At 39.6% G+C, this 27,212-nt stretch overlaps 1 protein-coding gene across 1 annotated transcript in view; it reads left to right on the top strand.

The window, feature by feature from the left end:
• The first annotated feature begins 4,727 nt into the window (after nt 1–4,727).
• The window catches only part of arfgef3 (ARFGEF family member 3), a 63,448-nt gene continuing 40,963 nt past the window's right edge, over nt 4,728–27,212 (top strand). The window contains exons 1-5 of the mRNA XM_066696705.1: nt 4,728–5,323; nt 8,704–8,755; nt 19,416–19,497; nt 19,724–19,855; nt 22,105–22,173. Of these exons, the coding sequence (XP_066552802.1) occupies nt 5,239–5,323; nt 8,704–8,755; nt 19,416–19,497; nt 19,724–19,855; nt 22,105–22,173 (420 nt within the window). The 5' untranslated portion in view covers nt 4,728–5,238. The remainder of the gene's footprint in view (nt 5,324–8,703; nt 8,756–19,415; nt 19,498–19,723; nt 19,856–22,104; nt 22,174–27,212) is intronic.

The following is a 27,212-nucleotide window of genomic DNA, read 5'->3' as shown; positions in this document are numbered from 1 at the left end:
ATATTCAGCAACAAGCAATTCATTTTTTGATATCAACATTCCATTTGTGATATCGGCATTTTTTATTTATTTTTTGTTGTCAACGCTTCCATTTTGATGAGTAAATCTATTTTTATATCAGTAATTAATATTGGAAGTAGACTGGTATGCATTTTTTGATATCAACATTTTTTACATCAACACTTGTGATTTTTTAATATCAGTCATTGTATTTTTGATATCAGCAATTGTTATATCTGAAATAAAAAAATGTCACAATTGCTGATATCAATAATTGTATTTTTGATACGAACAATTGAATTAATTAGTTCATGTCACTAATTTGATGATTACATTGTTAAACGGCTTGTCATATTAAACATACACATGTATTAAAAGTGCATATATATATATATATATATATATATATATATATATATATATATATATATATATATATAAAAATTAAAAGCTCTGACACTTTTCTGATTTTTACATTTATTTTCTTCGCCAAACGTGATAGCCATGGAAGAATGCGCAAAATGAGAAGCGCATTAGCCAGGTTCACTAAGTTAAAAGCCAACAGAGCCAACTGCTGCATGGTCTTAGGTGTTGCTGAAACCTGGGCACTACATATAAACACCAATCGTATTATGCTATGCTAATATTTCAGAGGGTAAGGGGGCCACCAATCCACACCCACAGACCAACTGATCTCCAGCCCAATAAGCATCTCTTGTAGGAAGAATGTACCCAATGTTGGTCCTTTGCTTTAGGTGCCACACCTTACATTCTGAGACATATATTCATGCATGAAAAGACCTACACTTGAATGGGCAATTAAAGTACTTTACATTATTTATATGAATTAAAAATGATTACATCAAAATTAACAATTAAAAATAGATGTATTAAAAACAATTCAAAAGGTTGATTCAAAACAACTGGATGAAGGCCTCCCCAAAATGCTTTGTTTTAATCTGGGTGTCTTTCTCTTGTTATGATGAAGATGATGATGATACAAATCATTTGTATTATTATAGACAGAAGGTGGTAACAATATGCCATGCCTTTTATGAATGAAAACATCTTTAAAATGCATGGACTTTGAACATGAATTATGCATTTGCAATGTTAGTTATATTGCCTCCTAGACCGAAAAATAAGATCATTCACTCCCCAAAAAGCTTATAATTTGACCCAGGGGAATAATGGTAATACAACTGCAATGGTTTTAAATAGGGAGAAACACAAGTAATAACTGCTGTGTGGAATAGATGGAAATAAATTAAATATTAAAGAATAACACAGGAACATTTGCATATATTATAAGTGATCCAGTATAAAATATTCTGCTTATTTCATTTAGTTGCCTTAGCTGCTGAAACATAAGAAGAGATAATGGAGCAATCTGGGAGAAGACAAGGAGATAAACCTTTGGAAATGGGAAATTGTATCCAGAACTGTTGCAGAAAGTAACAAGGCAAATAATCAAAAAGCAGAAGCAGATAGCTACAGAACAAATATACAATTTAATACTGATTTACTTAAATGCCTATATACTCAGCAAAAAAATAAACGTCCCTTTTTCAGGACACTGTATTTTAAAGATCATTTTGTAAAAATTCAAATAACTTTACAGATCTTTATTGTAAAGGGTTACAACAATTTTTTCCACGTTTGTTCAATGAACCATAAACTATTAATGAACATGCACCTGTGGATCGGTTGTTGAGACACTAACAGCTTACGGACGGTTGGCAATTAAGGTCACAGTTATAAAAACTTAGGACACTAAAGAGACCATTCAACTGACTCTGAAAAACACCAAAAAAAGATGCCCAGGGTCCCTGCTCATCTGCGTGAATGTGCCTTAGGCATGCTGCAAGGAGGCATGAGGACTGCAGATGTGGCCAGGGCCATAAACTGCAATGTCTGTACTGTGAAACGCCCAAGCGCTACAGGGAGACAGGAAGGACAGCTGATCGTCTTCACAGTGGCAGACCAAGTGTAACAACACCTGCACAGGATCGGTACATCCCAATATCACACCTGCGGGACAGGTACAGGATGGCAACAACAACTGCCTGAGTTACACCAGGAACGCACAATCCCTCCACCAGTTCTCAGACTGTCCACAATAGGCTGAGAGAGGCTGGACTGAGGGCTTGTAGGCCTGTTGTAAGGCAGGTCCTTACCAGACATCACCGGCAACACCGTCGCCAATGGGCACAAACCCACCTTCGCTGGACATGATTTCCTACAAGATAGGAATGTCAGTGTTCTGCCGTGGCCAGTGAAGAGCCCGGATCTCAATCACATTGAGCACGTCTGGGACCTGTTGGATCGGAGGGTGAGGGCTAGGGCCATTCCCCCCAGAAATGTCCGGGAACTTGCAAGTGCCTTGGTGGAAGAGTGGGGTAACATCTCACAGCAAGAACTGGCAAATCTGGTGCAGTCCATGAGGAGGAGATGCACTGCAGTACTTAATCTGGTGGCCACACCAGATACTGACTGTTACTTTTGATTTTGACCCCCCCTTTGTTCAGGGACACATTATTCAATTTCTGTTAGTCACATGTCTGTGAAACTTGTTCAGATTATGTCTTAGTTGTTGAATCTTTTTATGTACATACAAATATTTACACATGTTAAGTTTGCTGAAAATAAAAGCAGTTGAAAGTGAGAGGACGTTTCTTTTTTGTTTAGCTTATTATACAAATATTTATAAAGGCATGTAAACTGTTGGAATTGACATGCAGGCATATGTCCTTTCTATTTATTGCATAATTTATCCAGATTCTTAAAACCACCGATAAATGATCCATTCATTTTTTTTTCCAAAAGTCTATCCAAATATGTACCACAACTGATGGAACAATAAGTAAAGAATAGTGATTGTCTTACCCTTAAGGAACCTAAATCTAACATCTTGTGTTCATCATTGTAAACATTATGACGTGTTTCTGTTACGTTTCAGACTCGGTATGTTGGTGATGCTTTACAACCACCATGGGAGATGGAAACACATTTGGCTCTCCACAATGCAAAACTAATCCTTGTGCAGGAGTTTAGAGATTTTCCTGCAGCTACAAGAGTGCAGAAAGACCATGGACCAAGAAGATGTAGCTGAAGGACAGAGTACTTTGGAATAAGGACAGAGGAGAGTAAACATTTCAATTGGTCTCAATTAAGTTTTCTTAAGGAGAAAGAATAATCTGGCAATGGTTTCAGTACAGGACTGATTAGTAGAACTTCGCAAGAGCCTTTTAAATAAAGACATAACTGACATAAAACAAATGGCATTTCAGTTCCCAGTATAACTATAAAAATGTTCTTGATGTGTTCAGATATGTTCAAGAATATTTACAATAACAGGTGTTTAGTCATCGATTTGTGTGACACTCTCTGATGCAGTTTATATCAAACCAATTGCGTCCTCCTGCTGTTGATACAGGTTGGAAAAAAGAGTGGTGGCACCCTCTAGAGTTAAAGTCATGTTTTTGAATTACACAAAATGCAAATACAGTACAGAGGCCTTATAAAGTACATGTAGAAAACAATCAGACTAGTAGTGTATGTATATATTTATTTTAAAGGCCATTATAAAGTCTAACTAGACGGCCTTAAGAAAACATTTAGTATTTGTTCTCATGTGTCAGTTTATGCTGTCCCTTTTACAAAATATTGTAGTCATGTCCCAGACATTATGTATAATTTGTGAAATATTTGACAAATATGACCTACACTGCCATATTTCCAGAACATACGCATTGTATCTATATGTAAGGTAACACGTTATTTATATCCTAACAAACTGAGGTAGGAACATTACTTTCTCAGTTATTTCATGAAATGTGTCATACCTCATTACACCATGCAAAAGAAACTGCAACATATAATCAGAGAAAATTGTCTTATGGGAGATTGAATATAGGGGGGGGTGGGATACTATTTGAAATGTGAATACATAAACTGGAGCAGAAAAGGATGCTAAATGATTGATGCTACTGTTCACCAGCTCACAAGGCTGAATGACAGTCTTATCTCATAGCCTCTGATGCCAGCCCTCACTGGTATTTCACATGGCAACTGCGGGGCGTCCATCTATTATTAACAATTAAAAAAACCGAAATCTTAGCCTATATTGTAATTATTTCATATTGTTGGCTTTGTATTATGATTTCCTGACAGCACACATAATAAAGAAACCAATGAAAACCATTGAGGCCATGATGTTGTTACATATATACATTGTTTCTGTAATTTCTTAGGTTTTCAAAGTTGATTATGCAATTAAGATATAATGATCAATGATGCCAAAGTAGTACCTCACTAACAAGATAGACAACCTGTCCCAATAACAGCTCAGAAGTACTTTCTCCCCTCCCTTGTCTTGCTCTCGTTCTTGCAGCGCAGATGTCCGCAGGTCTGCGCGGCTCCACCAATGGGATCGATGGGATTCTTGCAGAGCTGCGCAGAACTGCGGTAATCTGCGCCACAAGAACGCAACCCTTTTAATGACCTCTCACAGCCTGACGTCGGCCTGTGTTGGTGAAGGCGAGAGGGAATACCGAGAGTGGATTTCCACCCTGGGATTGTCCATCGGCACAAGAGTTATTATTTATTTATGCACCACCTCTAATCTGTACTGTTACAACTACTTTAGCACACGTAGGATATCCCATTTCTGCATTTAACAAGGAAAGGCGTGTTGTTGCTGTCGGGTCTGTTTCTTCACAGGCGGACTGCTCAGTGGTATTCATTTAAAGCCGGTGTAGCATTTAAAATTGGTGGCGTTCCCGTAGTGTCCGCAGTTCTGCGCAGATCTGCACAATCCCACCGATCCCATTGGCGGAGCGGCGCAGATCTGCGGAAACGAGCATCATCTGACCATCCGTCCCGCCATAATCCAGGGCCGCACTTTCCAACCTTCACTCTTCCCCAGGCTGGATAGGGGGAAATGAGCCGGGCACAAACACAACACAGCGAGGTGATATGGCACTCACAGTAGCGCACCCCCAGGACACACCAGCCGGCTTGTGAGAAGCGGCCACTGGTTGGTACCGACCCGGCCCGGCCTCCCCCGGTTCCGCTCCCAGCCCTGTAAATAAACACCACGGCTCTGACGCGCTGTCTGACGTCACTGGCCTTGGCGTGAATCATCAGTAGGACAGGGATGCTGCTGCGCACATAGCTGGACCATCGGAGCTGTTTGAAAACACCAGGCTTTTCTTGGATATCTGTGGGCTGTGCACGATGGAGGAAATATTGCGAAAGATACAGAAGGACGCGTCTGGGAACAAGCACAAGGCGATCCGAGATGCGTGCGCCGTGGCTTGCGGTAAGTAATGCACCTGTCTCCCCAGCAGATTAGTCTCCAAAGGTAGAAATGCTGTCTGAGGAAATAAATAGAGCCGTTTGGACCGTGTGACAGGACGCCACACCGAACCAGCAAACACACCTGCAGATCTGTGCATTGTGGCCAGGAACATGTATATATGCTGTATATCTGTGCGTTGTTTACTGTACGTGCGTTGTTTTCTTGGATCTAAAAGAGATTTAAATCAAAAATGAATATCCCATGGGAAATAGTTAATTGCAAAAGCAATCTCACAGATTTGTGAGCAGAAAAACAATGATTCAGTGATGCATAATACATAATGTCTTATTGCAACTTTGCAACAGCATACTGAATATATTGTTAATATTCAGAATAGTTTTCATTTTCCACGTCAAGTTTATTGTGTGCATTATTATTGATATGAGCTGATAAGAGTACTATTCGTGTTTATGATTATCATCATCATCATGATCTATTTTGTTTTGCTACAATTTACAAACTAACTCTATCACAATTAGCCCTAGAAAACAATCCTGAGAGCTCCCAATGGTCAGCTAGAGCACTCTTCTCAGTTCACCTAATAGAACAAATAGGTTCTCCTTTTCCTGCAGGCATCCTAAAAAATGCATGGCCAGGTTCCCATTTTAAATTCCAAATAAACTAGAGAACAATATGCATCTGTTTTTATTCTGATTATTTATTCATTTTATCCATAACAAATGTTTGACTGTTTAAATCCCTGGATATGCAGTCATCGCTTGACAGGTTTAATGATGCACCTGTCAGATACCAGACTGTTTCAAACTTGCAATATTTTCTTCTACAGAGATAAAACTCTCTTATGCAACACAGGAATAGGACAAGATTCCTTAATAACGTTTCAATAAAGCGAACATTCTGATATTAGCCTGAAAATTAAGTCCTATTTTGTTCTTAAGATCTTATTGGCTCATAATTGATATGGACAGAAGTACCATATTTCTTTGATCAATGTCCACAGTGCCTGATTTGTTCGGCTCATATTTGGACAGCTTAGTCTATTCCACCTTCTTTGGTTCCTTCATTTTTGTTCGATTGATTCTCGTCTCTGTTGATTTTTCATTTCTTGTTTTTCCAGTAGGTTTTAATCTGAGGCCTACCTTTGTATCGCTCCTCTTTGCAAACGATCGGTTTCCTTTCTCCTCTCATCCGGGTGGAAGAACCTAGTTTTTAGGGATTATTGTGTTATGAACTGTTTTTTTTATTTGCATATCACAAGCAGCCCTGAAACACAATCTGTACCACAAACACTTCCTAAAAGCAGAAGGCCCAACTTTCGCTTTATTGGGAATAGTTATCTCAAGATATATTGGAATTTGTCTCTACAACAACATAACATTTATTTATTTTAAAATATTGTTTGGTATAATTGTCTTGGAACTTTTAATCCCACATCCATTGTATCATGATACTACACACTTTTCTTCCAAAAAAACCCCAAAACTATCTAAACTGAGAGATGGACAGCAGGCTCCCATTGCCCAGATGTTTGCAGCATTTCAGTTTTTCTAAAACACAGCCTCTTGTACGAGTCATTACCAGTCGAGGTTGATTCTTGCTTATTACTGTACTTTTGTGCTCTCTGCAGAAACCGGGCACTCTTAGCCTGCTAGCTGTCATGTCTCATCCCTCTCGCTGCGGCCGGTACACTGCTGTTCACGTGTTTGGTGGGGTTGTGCTCGCTGTGTCTGTTGCTGCTGTAAAAGCTGAGAGGCGGCACTGCGCATTGTGTCGAGGTCCAGCAAACTCGCCAGCAATGCAGGTATAGGGAGCACAGGCATTAAACATAATGGGTGTCAGTGGAGACAATCGATTCCAAATGTCCTTCAAGATGCACGCTATTCAAGTTAAGAAATAAGCACCCTGTCCTTTCTCTCTCCCTACAGTGGCATGAGCCAGCATCCAGTTAAATGTCAGACAGTCATTGAGTAGTAACTCTTTCAAAACGTCACATGATTCAGGGGTCTTGGTCATGAATCCATTGCCACGTAGCTCAGAACAGGCGGTGATGTGAATTTATCATGAGAGTGACAGATACAGGAGCCAGTCCACAGAATCTTGTTATCTTTCGATTGACTGTAGAGATTAACTGCTAGGTTATGTTTTCAAGGCCAGGTGCTTTATTATCACCTGTAGGTATATATATATATATATAAAAAAACATTTCTGGTGTACAATTTATAATGTAGTCTTTATTTACTAATTTATTATTTTTAAATGACAGATAACAGTAAAACATATAAAGGCTTAATTAAAAGCCTGTGTTGCTTTTGAAATTTTTGCCATATTGAATGATACTCTTTTTATAATGTTTTTTCTCAGGAAAGTTTCAATAAGCCTATGTAATAAGGTGCCGATAATGAAACGCCACAGGGAGTAGGTTATATACAGCACCGAGTCACTGTGACCATTGGGTTTTAAATGAACTTTTACTGTGAATGCATAACAAGATTGAGACCACCTGGTGCTTAGATTCCAGAAGTTAAAAATGTGATTCTGTGATGAACACTGTTACAGATATGATTGAAAATGATTCAGTGACTAATATGACCTGTAAAATACCGCACTATTCAGACTAGTGCTGGGTACAAACATTCAAATAAGCAAGATTTCGAACTCTTAGACTCTACTCTGTGTACATAAATATAGAGCAAAGAACATAACTGCACTGTTGAAGAAATACATCGGCAAAGTGTCTCTGACGTGCATTGTTTTCAGTGCTTGTCCTGTCATCTCATCCCCCCCACCCCCAAGTTAGTAAAATTACCTTTTTATCAAGTCGAGCTTCAGTTACGGGAATTTGAATAAGCCCACACCACTTGTTCTGTCTAGAATTCACCCTTCGATTCACAGCCTTTTGCTCTTTACTTGTGCATCGATCTTGAAATACCTCCACAAATCATTAGGACGTTTATGGTGTAAACCTGCACCCCTACTGTTTACCAGAAATATTTTAAGTGGCTTCCTATACCAATAAACCTCGCCTGCAGTTATCCCTCTAATGGTTGCAACAGGATGTTTCCAAGTGAGATGAGAGAGGAGAAATGTTTTAGTTTTTCGCTTGGTCTTTTACAACTTCAATGATTGACTGCAAACAAAATAAAAAGTGAGTAATGCCACAGAGCTGGTTTCTTGCGTGTGAAATTTAAAGGGATCGTGTCTCAAACGGAAAACCAAAATGTTTTATTTGTTCGTTCTTTTATTACAGTTTAAATACAGTTTAAATACAAAGTTCTGTTGATTAAAAAAAAAAAATCACCCAAAGTGTTATTTGGTGGGGAAAAAAGGTGTTTCCCCAGAATATTAAACTTTATTCTTTTCTGCCTTATTTTTTTCAACAGAAATGCTGGAAGCTCAAAATGGATCAGTCAAGGTTCTGCCATCTAAGCTGAGGTAAGTTGACAGAGACTTGTGGAAAATTGTGTCAAAGCCTAGGTCCTTTGTTTAACATTACTGGATTTCACGCTAGTTTTCTGACGCAGAGATATCCCTGCAGCCTGCTTTTAAACTCCAGGGCTATAAAGTAACATTTGGATGACACATTTTTTGTCATGAGTCATATTGAGAGAGCCAAGCTACCAAGGAGCTCATTTAGATCAGTGTGTGCCCATTTTTTTCATAGTTATTTTGTCAATATATCATGTTTAGTTTCTTGACTCTTTTGTCCTGTAAAGTTTTGACTGGTCCAGATTGTTTACTGTACAAGTGGTTGAGATCCCAGAGCTTCAAAACACCAACAGCCAGCAATGTTTCTGGTTCCCAGTAGCTCATCTTGTTATTTGTTTGCTGGATTTTATACCTCTGTGATCCAAACCGCTTTAAAGAGGCTCTGAGATTATTACTATCATCGTACGGCACTCCCTTCTCAGGCCGAGTTCGCCTTGCCTTGTGCCATCTATGCCTCATTACAACTCATTAATTAGGGTAATCGGATTACCAGACACTGAGATTGAAGGACACTCAGCTTTTTAAACGGCCAGCGAGCTCAGACACAGATCAGCGCACTACTACAGCCCAACGGTGGACATAGGACTGACAGCCATGCTAGGCAATTGAAATAATGAATTAATAAAGCCATAGCAGAGTCTGGAGCTGGGAGACTTCAGTAAAAAGAAATGGTGCATTATGCGTACTGTGGGACACAGTTATACGCAAGTGTGAGGCTTTGTATGCTTTGTATTTACAGTGTCTTGAATTGCGTTGCATTCCAGGTGCCCTTATGTCGAAGCGATACACCATGGATTAATACATGCTAATTCCATCTTACTAATTAATACGGTGAAGTCTTTGTTGGGAGCTATAAATCTCTGGTTCACCCCTCTCCCTATTTGAGAAAGACCGGCCTTCAAAACACACACAGGCGTGGTAACTCTGAAAAACCCTTTGCTTTTGTTCATGTGATTCTGCTCTTAAGAATACGCCCCATGTCAGGTTGTGCTTGTAAGATTAGGCTGTGATTTCAATGACTGGCCTGTAGACTGTGTATATCTGAGTCACAGCTCTGGGGAATCTAACAGTTGTTCAATGGTTTCAGAACCAAGTTAGCAAGAGTCGGGCACTTTACCACTGTAGGCGCCCGCCTACCCTGCTGGACAACGTGGTACGGATGTGATGTATAAAATGGTTGGTTACACTTCTCCACCGGGGTTTTAACTCTTGACATCCTACAGAAGGAAAAACAGCTGATCAGAATGCCTCGGAGCAAACTGACATCTATAATGCATTTATTTCTTCCATTCTTTTTTCTTGAATTCTATTAGAGTAGCAAAATAAAAAGTCTATTGACAGCACATTGTATTTTTCCATCTACTTCAAATGATTACTCTTTCCATCGCTCGCTCCCACACTCACCCACACACAGACGCCCACGGTGGCACAGGCGGGTGAAGAAGACACGGTGAGGCTTGTGCGGTGCGGGGCTCAGCAAGGGCTGTGGATAAGAAAAATGTTGGAGGAGAGATGCCTAAAGAATGGCTTTTCAACCACAGAACGGCTCTCTGCTATTTGCAAAGCTTGTGTCTCTGCTTGCTAACGAGAGGGTGTTGTGTGTTTTGGTAGGCACTTGTTGTCAAGGCAGTGAACTATCCGTGTTTGTTACTAAATACGAAAAACACACATCCGTGAAGTCAACATACTCAGGTAGTTCTTACATTAGTCCGGTGAAATACATTCATCCTGTCAGGTGTTTGCAAACTAGTTGTGGGTGTTTTGGAACAAACTACCTAAGCATCTTGTGGAAGCTGATTATCTGTGATCCTTTACAAACCGCTGTGATGAGGTGACCAAAGCGATAAGCTACTAGCAAGGAACACAGGGCAAACGGCCTTCTCCTTTTTCCATATTTTCTTGTGTTATTATGTACATACCTAAAAATGATATCTGTGAACATGAAATGTGAATTCTGTTGCTTCCCACGCGTAAACTATAATCTGTGTGGTACCTATTCAATCCTTATACCCCCTGCCTTTGGACTACCATTCACATTTGAATCAGAAATGACAGGAGGGTTTTTGTAACCTAATTCCAACATATGTCAGAGTGAATAATCATATGCATTGGAGAAAGGCCATAGGAGCCTGTCTATTGTAAAGCACACTGGGATGCTTTGACATTAATAGCATGAAATGGATTAGATTGTGTTGTATGTTAATCCTCAGGAATGATCAGCATCCTTTTGGAAACACTTGCTTCTATAGACCCGCTGCAAGCCAGTGACATTTTCGAGCCTTAAATGTGATTGTACCATTGAGGCCTCAAATTCTTGCATAAAAATGACAGGGTTTTTGGACTCCATGCATAAAGTAAACCTCTCTATGCCTTGTATTGTATGGAGATGTTTATCAATGTAACGTGAGACAATGGCATTTAATTTGAAACTACAGCATTTTATTTCATGCTGAATAAGATTGCAATACAATACTGTCGGTTTCAGATTTTAGAAGAGAGACTTGGCTAAAAATGTCAATGACATTCGCCTCTGTTGGAGTTTGGAGTCAATATTATATATTTTTTTGTGTTGTGTTTTTTTTCTTGTTTCCCCCAAAACAACTTCAATATGTAGCTGCATTTGAAGTAGGCCTAATCGATAAAAAGAGAGAGAAATGCAGTCATATTCCTTCCCTGCCACATCGCCAAGCCCGGCTCTGAAAAGCTTTCCACTGTGATCTCCAATTTCCTTGTCAATAGGGGCATTATTTTCCTCTCTGGGCTCCATTCTGGTTTTTTTAAATGCAGGTAATGCAATAGAGTACAAAGCGGCCGTATGAAACGCTTCAGGACTATTGTAGAGCTTGCATACATTCTGAAAACACGGATCTTGCGTAGAGTCGGACTAAGATTCAAATGCATCTCACAGGGAGAGGAGAAAGACATATTCAGTGTTAATTGTTCAGTTGCCTACCAAATATTGATCACTCAGCCAGACACATTTAAATCTTCCAGGGATGCCAGTGCCATGTGATCAAAACTGGGACAAAGCTGTGCACTTTACATTTCACCAAGTGTGGGTCAGTCTTTGGTCCTAACCAATGCTGCGTCCTGTTGACGGGTTGTCATGAGGACACTGTGCCGTCTCGTGCAGTGCCAGAATTTGATTTCTGTGATCTCTGCTGCATTCCTCTGGTCAGTGGGATTGAGGTCAGGATGCTATGCAAGCCATGACATATTTTCTTTAATTCAACATGAATAAAATTCATCCAATGCTGACAATATGCACTGGCAGCCATGCTTCCCCAGAAAAAAAACAGCATAGATCATACCTTGTCATGCAATGCATTCTGGGAGAGGGAGCCTTGTACCAGTATAATACAGTTTGAATATATTGTAGAAATGTGTGATACTTCTATTATTAATCTGCCCACGTTTGCCATTTTATTGTATATTTAAAAGATAAAAGTCTATTTGAATCTGTAATCCATGCATTTTATACATTGAAAATATCTAGTAGAATTTAGACTCTCAAATTGAGGATGACATCCACGTATTGTTGTTGTTTTTAACAAGATAAAACCTATCCACTTTGTGTGTGTGTTGAAGGAGGGGTTGTTGTATTAATATGGTTCTGTGTTTAGCTCAGAATTATATTAGGGATCATTTGCAAACGTTGTTGTTTTTTTTAGACAGAAATGCACAATGACAAAGTTAAAACCAGCACAGAAGACACTAACAATAGCAACAAACAGCAAAGTCAGCAATAAAGAGAGAAAACTTGAATCATTTATCTGTGCTTTCAAAGTTGTATTCCTTAGAAAGAAGTTGACAACATAAAGAGAGTGAAAAAAACAACAAATCTGTGCCAGTAATTATAGACAAAGCAGTCTGAGATTAAATCATCCAACAATGCAAATTATGTACAACAAAATATTTGATGTTTTTATACTGACTGATGTTCAATTGTATAAGGGTTTATATTTAGTAAAAAGCTGACTATATAAAAGGCTCACTTTTGCCTTTATTATATCATTTGCAATCTTCAAATCTGCCATGAGGCTGAAGAAAGGCTTTTTTCACCCTCCAGCATTTTTTTGTCAGCATGCCATCTGTGACAATAAACTATGTACTTAAACACAACCAAAACAAACAAAGTATTATTAAAAGTGATTTTGTCAGGAGTTGTTATCTGAACTTTCCAGCCCAAAAGGGATATTTTTCGGGAGGGTGGTGGCACATTCTCCATCGGTTTATGCTGCCATCCTTCAGAGGAGAGAGTGCTGAACCCATGTAGAGACGTTGGCAATAAATTCCTCGCTCAGTGAAGGGAATCCAGAGGGAGCTGAGTCACTCCTCACTGGGACGCTGCAGGCTGTGAATCTCCTCACACCTGGCTCTGCTGTCTCCTGTGGCTCAGTGCTTGGTCACAGGGCAACGTTAATCATATAGGCAGCAGCAGTACTGCAGCAGAGACATAGGAGACAGCTAAGGAGAGTCCCTCAACCTCTAACGCTTCCTCCTCTCCCCTTCTCCCTCCCTCTCTCCCTCTCTCCCTCTGTCTCTGTCTCTCTCTCTCTCTCTCTCTCTCTCTCCCTCCCTCCCCTACTGAAATGAGCCAGTTTGACAGTCATGCTTGGCATTGCTGTTTGTCCCCTCTAGCTGAAGCCGTGTCTGCTGACTCATGAAAGGGGAAATGTCACATCAGGTGTCGGTACAAGGTGGCCGTTTCTGTGACGAAACATTCCACCTCTTCAGCAAATCCACTGGCTTGAAGTTCACAATCCCCATAATTCCCTTTTAGCTGTGAAACGTCCCAGTGGAGTTTATTCCTCTGTGGCCGGCTCTTCTGTGATCCGTTGCAAAAGCAGTCAAGCTAACCTCCCGTCGCAAAGATGTCTCTTTTTCTGTGGACGTGCACTGCATTGACTACACATAATAAAATGACTGTTCATCATGGTTTCCGCCTTATTCTCTGTGTCTTACAGTGGGGGAAAAAGTATTTGATCCCCTGCTGATTTTGTACGTTTGCCCACTGACAAAGAAATGATCAATCTATAATTTTAATGGTAGGTGTATTTTAACAGTGAGAGACAGAATAACAACAAAAAAATCCAGAAAAATGCATTTCAAAAAAGTTATAAATTGATTTGCATGTTAATGAGGGAAATAAGTATTTGACCCCTTCGACTTAGTACTTGGTGGCAAAACCCTTGTTGGCAATCACAGAGGTCAGACGTTTCTTGTAGTTGGCCACCAGGTTTGCACACATCTCAGGAGGGATTTTGTCCCACTCCTCTTTGCAGATCCTCTCCAAGTCATTAAGGTTTCGAGGCTGACGTTTGGCAACTCGAACCTTCAGCTCCCTCCACAGATTTTCTATGGGATTAAGGTCTGGAGACTGGCTAGGCCACTCCAGGACCTTAATGTGCTTCTTCTTGAGCCACTCCTTTGTTTCCTTGGCTGTGTGTTTTGGGTCATTGTCATGCTGGAATACCCATCCACGACCCATTTTCAATGCCCTGGCTGAGGGTAGGAGGTTCTCACCCAAGATTTGACGGTACATGGCCCCGTCCATCGTCCCTTTGATGCGGTGCAGTTGTCCTGTCCCCTTAGCAGAAAAACACCCCCAAAGCATAATGTTTCCACCTCCATGTTTGACGGTGGGCCTGTACATGTACTTTCTTGAGCAGGGGGGCCTTGCGGGCGCTGCAGGATTTCAGTCCTTCATGGCGTAGTGTGTTACCAATTGTTTTCTTGGTGACTATGGTCCCAGCTGCCTTGAGATCATTAACAAGATCCTCCCGTGTAGTTCTGGGCTGATTCCTCACTGTTCTCATGATCATTGAAACTCCACAAGGTGAGATCTTGCATGGAGCCCCAGACCGAGGGAGACTCACAGTTATTTTGTGTTTCTTCCATTTGCGAATAATCGCACCAACTGTTGTCACCTTCTCGCCAAGCTGCTTGGCGATGGTCTTGTAGCCCATTCCAGCCTTGTGTAGGTCTACAATCTTGTCCCTGACATCCTTGGACAGCTCTTTGGTCTTGGCCATGGTGGAGAGTTTGTAATCTGATTGATTGATTGCTTCTGTGGACAGGTGTCTTTTATACAGGTAACGAGCTGAGATTAGGAGCTCCTAATCTCAGCTCGTTACCTGTATAAAAGACACTTGGGAGCCAGAAATCTTGCAGATTGATAGGGGATCAAATACTTATTTCCCTCATTAACATGCAAATCAATTTAAAACTTTTTTGAAATGCGTTTTTCTGGATTTTGTCGTTGTTATTCTGTCTCTCACTGTTAAAATACACCTAGCATTAAAATTATAGACTGATCATTTCTTTGTCAGTGGGCAAACGTACAAAATCAGCAGGGGATCAAATACTTTTTTCCCCCACTGTATAACTGGCTGGCAGATTTGCAATCTAATTACCTACATTTTCTATCCTGAATGTGATTTGTGTAGCAGGGAATGCCTTCAACGCAACAAACTTATTGATCACACCAGGACCTTCAAACAGGTTGCAGAGAAATTATATTTGCCTCTTGAAGAACAAAATGGAAAGATTGATGCAAAAATAAGTCAATAAACAAATACCAAAAACTATCTTTTGTGAGCATTAAATCAAGTGGTTAAAACGAATGAACTGATTAGATATTTGGTAACTAGTTGTATGATTGAGGATGATATTCATAAAAATATGAGGGTGTAAGTATTTTGAATTCATTTTGGATTAATTGAGAACAGTTAGCCCCCCAATGGTCCTCATGACCTAGAAAAAGATGCTGCTACCTAATAAAGTGGCCACTCAACTCATCTATTTCTGCAGTTCATCGGTTTCCTGTATATAACTGATCTCTCTTTCAAAGTGTTTCACTATCTTAACATAAATGTAGTGCTAAATTCCAGTGTGGCACATATAAAGGCACATATAGCTGTGGGTAGCATTGAAACAAATTGAATTGAATTGGAGTTTCCCCAAAAGTAGGTTATAAGGAGGCCTCAATATTTTTTTATGTAATGAATGACTCAATGTGTAATTCTGTAAGTGGACTTGAAGTAAAGTAAAGGTCTGGGGATACGGCGCATAAATCTGCCCAGAAGTGTAGATTAACGTGTAGATTTGAGACCTGCACGTTAACCCATGGCTCAGGTCTAGAGAGATGAAGTCATCAGAACCTCTTTTCTTGGCCCCCAAGTTCACATGCTTATTCACGGAGGGCTTTTCAGTTTGTATTGACAGCCTCCCCACGATATTAACACTATGTGCTGCAGTGAGGAAGATGACGGCTCCAGTCAATTGTAAATGTTCTTTGGAAAGTCATTATGCCTCTGGGGTAGCAGGTCAAGTTATGTTAACCCAGTTTTTGTCTCTTGAAAAAAAGAAATGCATCTACACTTTGTAGTCTGTAATTATCTGCATCCGACGAGGAAATCGAATCTGCCACGCTCTTTTAAATCTGCTGACAACTGAGTATGGTGGTTTCTGCCAAATTAATGTGAGCAAGTGGAGGCTTAGCTCTTTGTGCTTGATGTTTCTGCAGTTGAGGCTGAAGTATCTTGGGTCTCTACTCAAGGTGTGCCACTTTTTGGTAACATTTAGAGTGATAGAGACTGCTGGAGATTAGATCAAAACCTTGTGGGTCACTTTTCAGCCTCCTTCTTCTTTGCTTAATGGTATTTTTGTATTATCTTCTGAACTGTTCTTTGTGATTACAATGCAAACATTCATGCTGTGTCATAGGTTTGGCATATGGACAATGGAGAAAGCCAGGTCTGAAATAGAAAGTCAAATACTGTCGCCTTACGGCATGTTAAGAGTACGGGCAGAAAGCATGTGGCAGAAGAGAAGGTTAAGGTCTTTATTCCTCTGTTGAGACCGCCCATTGCAATTCAGAGTATGCAGCCACGTGTGACCCAATGTCCCTTTGTGACTGTGTGGGTTCTGCCCACTAACTTAATAGGAAAGCACCATGGGGTCTTTATCTTCTTGAAATAAACGAAGAGTCGATATCTCAAAGAATCCCCCTTGGCAATAAAATGCCTTTGTAGTTACTAATTGATACAAGCTCTATACAAAGCCCATCTAATAGGTTAGTTAACTCAGATAATGGAGAGCTAAGATCAAAAACAAAGTAATCTCTTATGATTGATGCTTCAGCGCCAAAGTAAAAAAGAAATCAAAAAAATGTAAAAGTCACTTTGAGATTACTTGTTTGGCTAGGCAGATGTACATATTACTGAATTGCTTAAGACAAGTTACATCAGTACAGTCTTTAAGTGAGTTTTTGCTGTTTTGTGGATTTCTCAAGCTGTGGTTTATTATAGTAACATCCACAAACTGCTTAGACTACAATAACCGTTCACAGTATTTATTCTGGAAGCGATCGAAAGACACATCTTAGGAATACACAAATATTACATTAAAATACTATCACAGCATGCAAAGGATGTTATACTTCTCCAAATTTGGCAACTTTTGGCGGCAAGGATTTGCATCAAAATCTCGATCCTTGGTTTAGATTCCAGTGTGTTCTCTTGCACTGCCTTTGCTTGACAATATATTTTTTTCTGGTTACTTCAGTACTGGTCTCTTTAAGCTGTTTATCTTAATAGGTTTTGTTGTGTTGTGTGTAAGCTCTTTCATGTGGTTCTTAATTATCTACTGGTTCTCCACTAACCACTGTTGTGATGTGCATTTTCTAGATGTTTTTGCATTTTTCATTCATGTTGGGCTTGCAGGGATATTAGGTGTGACAAATCTTGGAGATGACCAGAGGAGATCGATGCTGTCAATTAAAATGTTAGAGCGTGAAGTATTTGATTTATTTTGTTTGCTTGTTATATAAAAATGTCTCCCAGCCTATCCCTGCTTTGGCTTCCTAATTCCTCTCAACCTCTTTTTCTTGATTGCTTTAATTATAAATTGAAGGAATCTGTCCATTGTGGAAGTGTTTTCTCTCTTTTTAGACTGTGGATTTTTAGGAGTGAATTCTGGAGGGAAGTAGGAATAATGTGGCTGACAAGAGAAAATGTCCTTGGACTGATAAATGTACGATTCTGCATCCAGACATTTTTTAACAAAACAAATGGTCACCTTCTAAAGAACTGTGGCCTTGCGCATCACCACAAGGCCATAAGTAGCCATCATTTTTCTTTTCATTGATCACTTCCTGACAAGTACTTCATCTTCCATCTCATAAATCCAGTTCTTTCGTTTACAACATGTCAAGTTGAATTTGTGTGAGAGGGGGGTGGCCTCAACGCTGACCTCTAACTGAAGTCACTCGAAGCGGCTGGACACTAGAAGCGGACGGAATGTGCTGATCATTGGTTGCCCCTTCTTGGATAGTTTCCCAACGCATTAGTCTAAAAACAAAAAACAGCAAACACAGAGAACGCTGTTTGTAATACCGTTGGGAGGGATACTTCAGATATGAAAGATGTACACAATTGTAGGCCAGCCGTAGATTCGCAATAAATCAGAGCTGCTTACCTGCCCTGAAAAGGTTCACCAATTACTTTTCTAGAGTATACAGATAGAGGCCGACAATGATTCATTGGACAGGTAATTCATATATTCATACGCACTGTATATGCACAGCTAAATTGAGAAGATATCTTCAAACAGCACAGCACGACCTTCTCAGAAATGGTGTGTCTTGTTTCGAGCAGTTACAGCAAAAACCGCAAAGATAAGAGCGTGAAAATAAGAGGGTGACTCTGTAGTTCAACACAGACGTCTTTGTAGACCTTGTTTTTTCTTCAGTGAGATGAAATACAATGTTAGAGCCCAAAAGAATTGCACAACACTCACTGTCTGTAAAATATATGAATTTCAGTTTTATAAAGGCTGGATTTTCCATGTTAACATGACAAGTGATCATTTCATAAAAATCCTACGTAAAGTATGGAAAGAGTATTTATCTCCGGAGACGGAAATAGTGGAGTTAATTTTCCATTGGAGACCAAAGCTACGTTTGTTGAGCTGTGGGAGTGCGAAGAAAATGACCAGTGACTAAGACTCCCGAATGCGTTGAGGTGAGTTATTCCACCAGTACACTATCCCCCAGGATGATCGGTGTTCGAAACAAGCCATACATCATTGTTACAGCCGAACTACATGAGAAAGGAGCCGTGTAGGCTCAGTGTACTGGATTCATCATGCATCGATTTTATTCTGCTTCACAATTTCCATTGTATTGAGGGGGCGGTGTGGTAGGAGGTATTGATCCCTCGTGTGTCTGCCTTGGAGTCAACACAGTTGTGCTCAACAGACCTACTTGTGTTCTTGCTTTCTCTGTACGCCTCTTCAGAAAATATCATTATATTCGAAGTGACATGGCTTGAGGCGTACGAAATTATAAAATCACAAACCTCATTGGCTCTTACATTGGGGGTAATTACCCATCATCCATCTGTACCACTGATCAGCGTTACCTTGTTATATTTCTGTACTGGTTCCAACAAAAAAAGTGATGGAATATCAGTTCATTGTGTTCTGTTGGTTTGTTTATTTTACGAATAAGTGTCAGAATTCCAGCTCTGGTGTGACAGCTGTCTCCTCTCTACATCTACCCTCACATTAACATGTCTGTGTGTTTTGTGCTCCTATCACTCAGAGAGAGATGTCTGCTCCCTCTCCGTCTGGCCCTGGAGTCGAAGAATGTCAAGCTGGCCCAGAATGCCCTCACAGGAATGCAGGTGTGGCTTCTGAGCGTTTGTCACATTTTGAGGACCAGGCTGGGTCAACTAGGCTCAGAAATCTTAGAAGGCCAGTACTGCTAAGTGGGATACCTTAAGCCCTTTAATATGATATTATGTTGTGCAACTCTCGTTACGTGCTTTGAGGGGACATTTTTCTGCCTCTTCATCGTTGGTATTCGAAACATTCTTCTTCTCATAATTATATTTTCTCCTGGCTCGGCAGAGGATTCTTGGTGAGGATAGGTTCACCTCCACGGAGACAGAGGACGGTGAGAAGCAGCTGCTCAGTCAGATGCTGGATGCTGTGAGGGTGACTCCGGCTCTCCATGAGGATCTGCAGGTGGAGGTGATGAAGGTGAGAACGCTCCCTTGCTTAATGGGCGAAAACCACTCGACCACGATTGGACTCAAGAGCCATCATGGAGCTGCCACCTGCCTGAGGAATTAAGGATAGCATTTAATGCAGATTCTAACACTGACTTAGTGGCCTAAGCAAACTAAATTTGTTTTTCTTTAATTCTAAAATTTTCCTCGGGATAAAGTTTCATTCACTAGGTACCTTAATACATTGAAGCGGATGTGTAATATCTAAGTCATTCAGTAGGCGTTATATGCATCTGGCTACAAACCCACTGGCCCTTAAGAGCCAATTTTTCACTCCTTCCAACCTAGACAACAACTTGTCCAGTTTCCAAATGTTTTCACATTATACCGTTAGAGAAAAATCTGATTTGGAATCTAGTCATGTGTATTTTTGTTTGTGTAAAAAGTACTATCACATTGTTTAGAATAATCTGAGAGTTACCACTCCTTCAGGACCTTTGCATAATAATTGATCTACTGTCATGGGCACAGTGATTAAAGAATTAATGTTCTGTGTGGTTCATTAACCTGTGACTGGTGGCAGAGCACAGAGCTTTTTAGCAATTTTTTATTCATGTTGTCACCCTTCAAGATGCATAGGGAAGTAGTTTTTAGGCAAAACTCAATACACTATATCGTGCAATTTGTCAAAGTGAACAAGGCTAGATCATTATGTTGCTTTGGGCTTTCAAATGAAAACTTAATTGGTCATCCTGAGACTTCTGTAATGGAGTATAACCATATATTAAAAAATACATCTATCTACATCTTGACACGTGCTCTGATGCAAAACCCCTGAAACTCACTTTGGGACTGTGGAAAAGTAATCCAAATGATCAATTACAATGAAATAATACAACAAATGTGATGTTTTCTATAGACTTTCTAGTGTTGTCATCCCACTGGAGCTTTAAGTGCTCTGTGGTGGCCAGGCAGATTTGGTTAAACCCTCAAGAAGCTCCAGTCTCTTTAACAGTCTGAGTCTATTCATACCAACTGCAGATCAAGTGGTAATGGTGCCCCTGATGCCACCACTGTCGTGAGGACTGGGCTGCAAGCCATCGCCCAGAGACTGCTGCCAACCAGCCTTGTCTCTCCTGCACGGCTGGCACCATGCCTCGATAACCTTTACTTCACAAATCACCAGTTACAATGTGTGCTTAATAATTTGATTTGACAATGCTGGAATTATGGAGAGCAAAGTTTATTTTTGAAGGGTTTTTGGCAAACCAACTTATTGATTTTTGCTGATGTTAAATATTAAGCTAACAAATATATAATAAATACATACAAATTCAAACTAAATGTATATATTGTTTTGCTAAATAACTTTATTTTCTGGATGTAAGACATAGAAAATGTGTTATGTTTTCCCTGAAAAAAATTAGGAATTGCCAACTGTGGATCCAGAAAGCTTGAATCTAGTTTTTATTGCACTCAGCAGCTCCATAGTCAAGACGTATACCGATAAAACATTTGGTTTTAAGCTCTCGGGTTCCCATATGAAACAAATGTATATTTTCAACTTATTTTTCAAATACCTCTATTGGCCCTTTTTAAAACATTGTATATAAAAAATATGCCTTTTATTATATATATGGTGGTATATATTTTAAATATCCATATATTTATTTTATATGTTGAAACAATATTGTTGAAATCAGCCTACATTTTCAATCTATGACTTAAAGTTATTAATGACAGACTAAATCATATTTAAAGTACAACCCATATGTTTTAAATATACCAAAAAGGGCTGATTTCAGCATATGAAAACTGTAAGAATCACACATTTCTACCACATGTAAATGTATATTTGTTTCATAAGACTGAATTGTTTGACTGTTCTCTAACTGTTCTATATTTCTAGATCTGGAGCAAAAACTACCTGGAAAAAGAATGTTGTTCACATTACCCAATAAAGCAGCAACATGGTTATGACTCAAAAGTTGCTAAATGAGAGCTGTTGTTAGTGGGCTCTCTAGGGCAGTATTATCCTGCAGGTTTAACATCTTACGGTTAAATTATCCAGCGTGAGCGGGAACTGTAACTATCTATGCACTTATCCAGCCAGATGTTTTATTGTTATCTCCCCCCTGAAACGCGGTTCAGCGCTCCTGCCTTTGAATTTTTCAGTAGGTAGTTTCGCAGAGTTTCCTCTTAAAGCTTGCGGTGTGGCGGATTATGATTGTAAAGACCCATCTGTCGTCTAACTTGCTTGTTCTCACTTTTCCCCTTTAGGTCCTGCTGTGCATCACGTACTCCGCCACCTTCGAGATCAGCGGCGACTCCATCCTGAGGATTGCCGAGGTGAGTCGGTTAAAATGCTCTCCCCCATCACCGAGCTACAAATTTCTTGAGTCTTTCCTTGGGGAGCCTTCCAGGTATATTGGAAGTCAACGGCCATCTTATGACACGTAGTTCCCCGCCTTCATTGCGGCCTATCATTGAACATGGCCCAATATCTTGAAATCAATCGCTTCCCCACGGATTTACTTTTTCTTTTTCTTTTTTTAACGCATGGTGTTAATAGCTCCCAGCTGTAGCTTATCTCAGCAGCAACTACACATCAATACAGCTCTCTCGAGCCACTGAAATGAATCAATTAACAGTGAGACGGGGAAAAAACGATAGTCACTCACTGGCATGTTCATTGCGCTAACAAGTTTCTTACTCTCTGCACCTGATTGTTAATTAAATCGCAACCTCTATCCTGTCAATGCTGTGTTCATCCTCCAAATTGCTTCTTTGCAAAGTCTTAGTTCACACAGAAACCCAATTGTAATTGCCAGTAAAAGACAAGAGACTTATCTTATATAATTCTGGATTCCAGATACTGAATCTGAATGTAAAGAAGCCACACGTTGATGAATAATAGTCCTAAAAAGCAAGAAACTGACACTCTCCCTACTGCACCTATGCTGATTTGCTTGTCTCTTGCACTGATTGTGTATGGCTGGTTTTATTTGATTATTTTCATTAGTGTCGTTCGCAATGACCACTGGGAAATCTACATTTCAGTTGAAGCCTTTGTTCTCCTTTTCCTAAAGCAACATCAACTCAGCGAGGGTTGTTAACGGTAACCACGACAGCAATTACTTCAGCAGCGAGAGGATGAGAGCCGGGAGTCTGATGCTTTCCCAATGCTCGGCTAAAGTACTATTACGGATTTGCGAAGAGAGAGAAAATGAAAGCTTGAGGAAGCCTAGGTTCCTGCTGACTGTCTCTGTATGCGGTACTTTGAATGGGCCCTCCAGATTTTCCCCAAAGCATTAGCTTTGATTCAAACCTCTGAGTGTAACCCCCTGAGAGATCCTGCAGGAGTTCGATCTGAGACCCATATGGTCCTGGAGAGATTGAAGCGTTTCTGTGAGAGAGAACTGCGTGAGCTTGTTTTTAATGGGTGAACGTTCAACTACCTCAGTGGAGAATAAGTTATTTGTGTTTAAAACGTGACAATGGGAGGTAGGGAGCGGACTCTAGGCCCTTAATTGTATCAACAGTGTGAAAACGGAAATTACATAGAGTTAGCGCCTACATATTCATCAGGCCTGGCCTTTTTAATTAACACTAATCCAGTAGAGAAACAATAGCGTGAAATATGAAGAAAAATGTCTATTAACATAAAGGATGTCTCTCTTCTTGTTACCGTTCTACTTTTATAGCTACATCTAATTGTGCTTAAATAATTAGTCACACTGAAAAAAATAATAAAAGCTAATTCAAGAGGTTTTATTAAGTCTGAGATGTCTTGTAGCTAGATACGTTTTAAGTTTTGATGGGGTAAAATAATGGATTGAACGTCTCTAAAAGCAAAGACAAAAGCAAGTGCACCTCCAGGAATCTCACCTTTTACTGTAGTGAGATGTAACCGCTTATAAAGTTAAATTCCTCTTTAGCACACTGCTTGATAATAACCCTTGAACTCATCAGCTGTTCAGCTTAACGGCACAGATGCCAGGCTGCCACACTCAGGAGAATGGGGCCGGGATCCAGATTGGTTTGGCACTTCGTGAGATTTTGAAGGAGTTTGCCATGCTTTCAGGCTGGCGTCTGCTCATGTTGTGTAGCTCGATTAGACAAGCCTTGCTTACCGAACTACAGGTATTTAAAATTATAAAAAAATACATTCAGCTTACCTGGTGGACATAGACATAGCATTTCTTTAGGCTGTTCTTTCTCAGTGCCTCTTTGTTCTCCATATGATATCCAAAGCAAAAAAGAAAAGACCAGCGTTTGAAGTTACAAAGCTGAAGAAAGAATACAGTGAACAAGAATGTCTTTTGAACAATCTGCTCTTATGCAAATTGGAGATTAAACTTCTCCTTTGTAAATCGCTGCACTGGATAAAATTCAAAGCGATACAAGAATCTTGCATATTGGCTATCCCACTATTAGCGGCAGCAATCTCTTTTGTAGATAGATATTTCATCTTCCTACGCAGAGAAATCCAGCAAAAGTTCCTGACGGAGAAATGAAGGGAAATCTAGCCACATTTTTTTTTTTTTATTAAGATATTATAATAGTAATTTAGATAAGAGAAAGCGGAAAAGACACCACTAAGCTCTGTTGAAACTATTTGGCATCTCTCTTAACCTCTTATGGAAAAGATATATTTACTGGAATGTGTTGGTGGAATGTGAACATCTCATTGGAGAGTGGGTTGGCAATATTTTCTCAGTTTGTCAAGCACCAAATTCACACACACACAATAGCAATCAATAATTAATTGCTTTGGATTTTCATCAGTTTATTTTTGTGAACAATTACTGGGTATTTATTAGATTTTCCAAAAAATGAAAAGGAGTAGTTTCAATGATTTTACCACTTGGGTTTTAGTGATAGAAGTTAAAAGAGCAAAGGCTTTAAAATAGTTCCACTATGTACAGTAAAAGGTATAAGTAGCCTCTCCAACTCTCACAGCAATATTATAAGTCTTTCTTGCTATGTTACATGAGACAATCCCACAGTCATTTGCTTTTAAGTTGTTGTTTACTTCCCCTGAGGGAATCCATGTTGCAGAAGCAGACGCATCTTTTACAGTAACACACAATAACAAATACCCATGTTGGAGCACAATTACATCTTTCTGTCTAATATCCATGATTCGTTTTATAGCAAATTATACAATTTATTTTCACCAGGCATTTTCCTTGCTGTAAGAAATTTGAGCTTCATGGATTCACAGTCAAGGTATCCATGAAGACCTATGGTTCATGATTAAAACCCGTCCTTTGAAAGAATAATTAATTTTGATTTGTTTCGATTTCTCTTGTCCCAGGAGTTACATTTACTCCGGCTTTCTGAGTTGTTTTTATCTCATCCAGATGACTCTTGTTATCCATTAACACATCATAAAACCTTTTATCATACTAATGGTTTTCATTTCAGTTACATTAGGGTACCCCATGTGTCTTATAGAATATTACATCAACCGGCTATAATCTCGTTATTTGAGTTGCCAACATTAGTTCATGAACATTAGTGCAGTCTAAGGCCAGGAACATTCACAGTTTTATTTTACATCATTGGTTGGTTGGTTTGCAGTCATTTTCTTATGTTTAAAGATCAATAACCCGGTTGTCTGAGAACAGTGATCAGATAGAGAAGTTATAAGAGAACTAATTCAAAGAAAAGGTTTGACACTAAAGACTACAGGTGTTTTCCAGTATCTGTTGCTGGTTTCCAGTTGTGTCCTAAACCCTGGTACCTTCACCTGCATGAGCTACTAAAGGTCTCCATTGCCCAGACCCATAGCTGACTGCCAACATGTCTTTGTCAATGCCAATCTCCAGACCCCTCTCTCTCTCTCAGGGTTTTGTCCCCTCTCGCTCCTGGTGTGTGACTCATCTTGTGTGGGCGGCAGACAGCACTGTCTGTGAGCTGACTAATCCTCTCTTTCAATCAGCACTGAGAAGTAAATACGTTGTGAGGTTGTCCAGCCCTGGCTTCAGACTCATGTTCATCTTCATTTTGTATCCATGGTACCCGCAGCCAGGGAGACAAATGTCATATTTAAATAAGTATTGTGTACCAGTCAGAAAAAATGCATAAGCAAACAGAATTGTTTATATTTGTTAGAGGAAAATCATAGTGAACGCAGGAGCTGCTGGCAACGTGGCGACGAGAGATTAGGTTCCTGTGTATGTGACAATTTGTTTTGAAGGTTATATTGTGTCTAAACAGGTTCCATTTTAGAAACTTCTTTTGTCTTTGCAGGGCTTTGTCTGCCAAAGTTTTTTCCAATAGTGTTTTATGGCTGGGGTATTGAATTTTGAGGTATGGAGATCCCTTGTAGACTTGCTAAAGAAGATTTTCCACTGCTCTTTTCACAGAACAGGCCCAACTGAATGGAATTAGTTTTCTCTGAATAATGTAGTAGTTTTTTGAGCAGTGTAGGTGGGCAATGTGAATAGTTGCTATACCATATGCTGCTATTGGTATTGTCTCACCAGTTCCAAAACTATTAGATGGGTTCACAGACCCAGATAAGCACTAGTCTGGGGCTACTCTACCTATAATAGCATTGGGTAGTCCAAGACAGTGGGATTGAAAAGCCACATGGCATATCCCCCTTTTCTTATGTCTTTGAGACACGGTGCATTGTGGGATTGTGAGGAGTTCCAGTGCCACTTTTCTCCCTATCTGTATTATGATATATACATCACCGGGTCTGCAGCTATGCATACTCGCCTCATTGAGCAGGTAGCTGTGGATCTGTCATACAACCTTTTCGTGTATTACAGAAGAATGTATTCATAGTTTCATTCATATATTTGTATGTGATATCACTGTCAAATAAGCACAGTTTAATTAATCAAACTAAACTAATCACTGTATATAATATGAGAGGATATGACTACTTTGCATTATGTAGTGAAAGAAAACATGAACATGACTGGAAAGCACTGTATGTTGAAAACAAAGTTTACACAGTGTTGAAAATGTTTACTTTAGTGTACAGTAATATTTTGATTAATGCAATTGTTATTTTTGAACTATAAAATATTGCTTTTGAGCATTATTCCAATATTTACATTTACACTTGTTTCATTCTCTTATTGTATGTTGTTTTTGAGCTTTTTGCTTATTGTAGACTATATAGTTATGTTTTGACTGCAGTGTGTGCATTTAGAAAAGTGCTTTGTTATTTACAGGAATAATATTCATGTTTTATGATCATATTTCAATTTAAAAGATTAATTTGTGCTATGTAAATGTAGGATTTGATGTTCATGAATCAAACTTCTGAGTTTTATACGATGGTTTGCCTTTGATTGTCATATCACAGCTGTTAAAGAGCTATCGGTTACAATGACCAGCTTTGGGGCTTGTAGGTAGTTCGAAAT

The sequence above is a fragment of the Amia ocellicauda genome, chromosome 23 (genome assembly GCF_036373705.1).
Source record: "Amia ocellicauda isolate fAmiCal2 chromosome 23, fAmiCal2.hap1, whole genome shotgun sequence".
Classification (NCBI taxonomy): Eukaryota; Metazoa; Chordata; class Actinopteri; order Amiiformes; family Amiidae; genus Amia; species Amia ocellicauda.
Note: the sequence above shows the minus strand (reverse complement) of the source record. Positions and strands in the feature narration are given on the sequence as shown.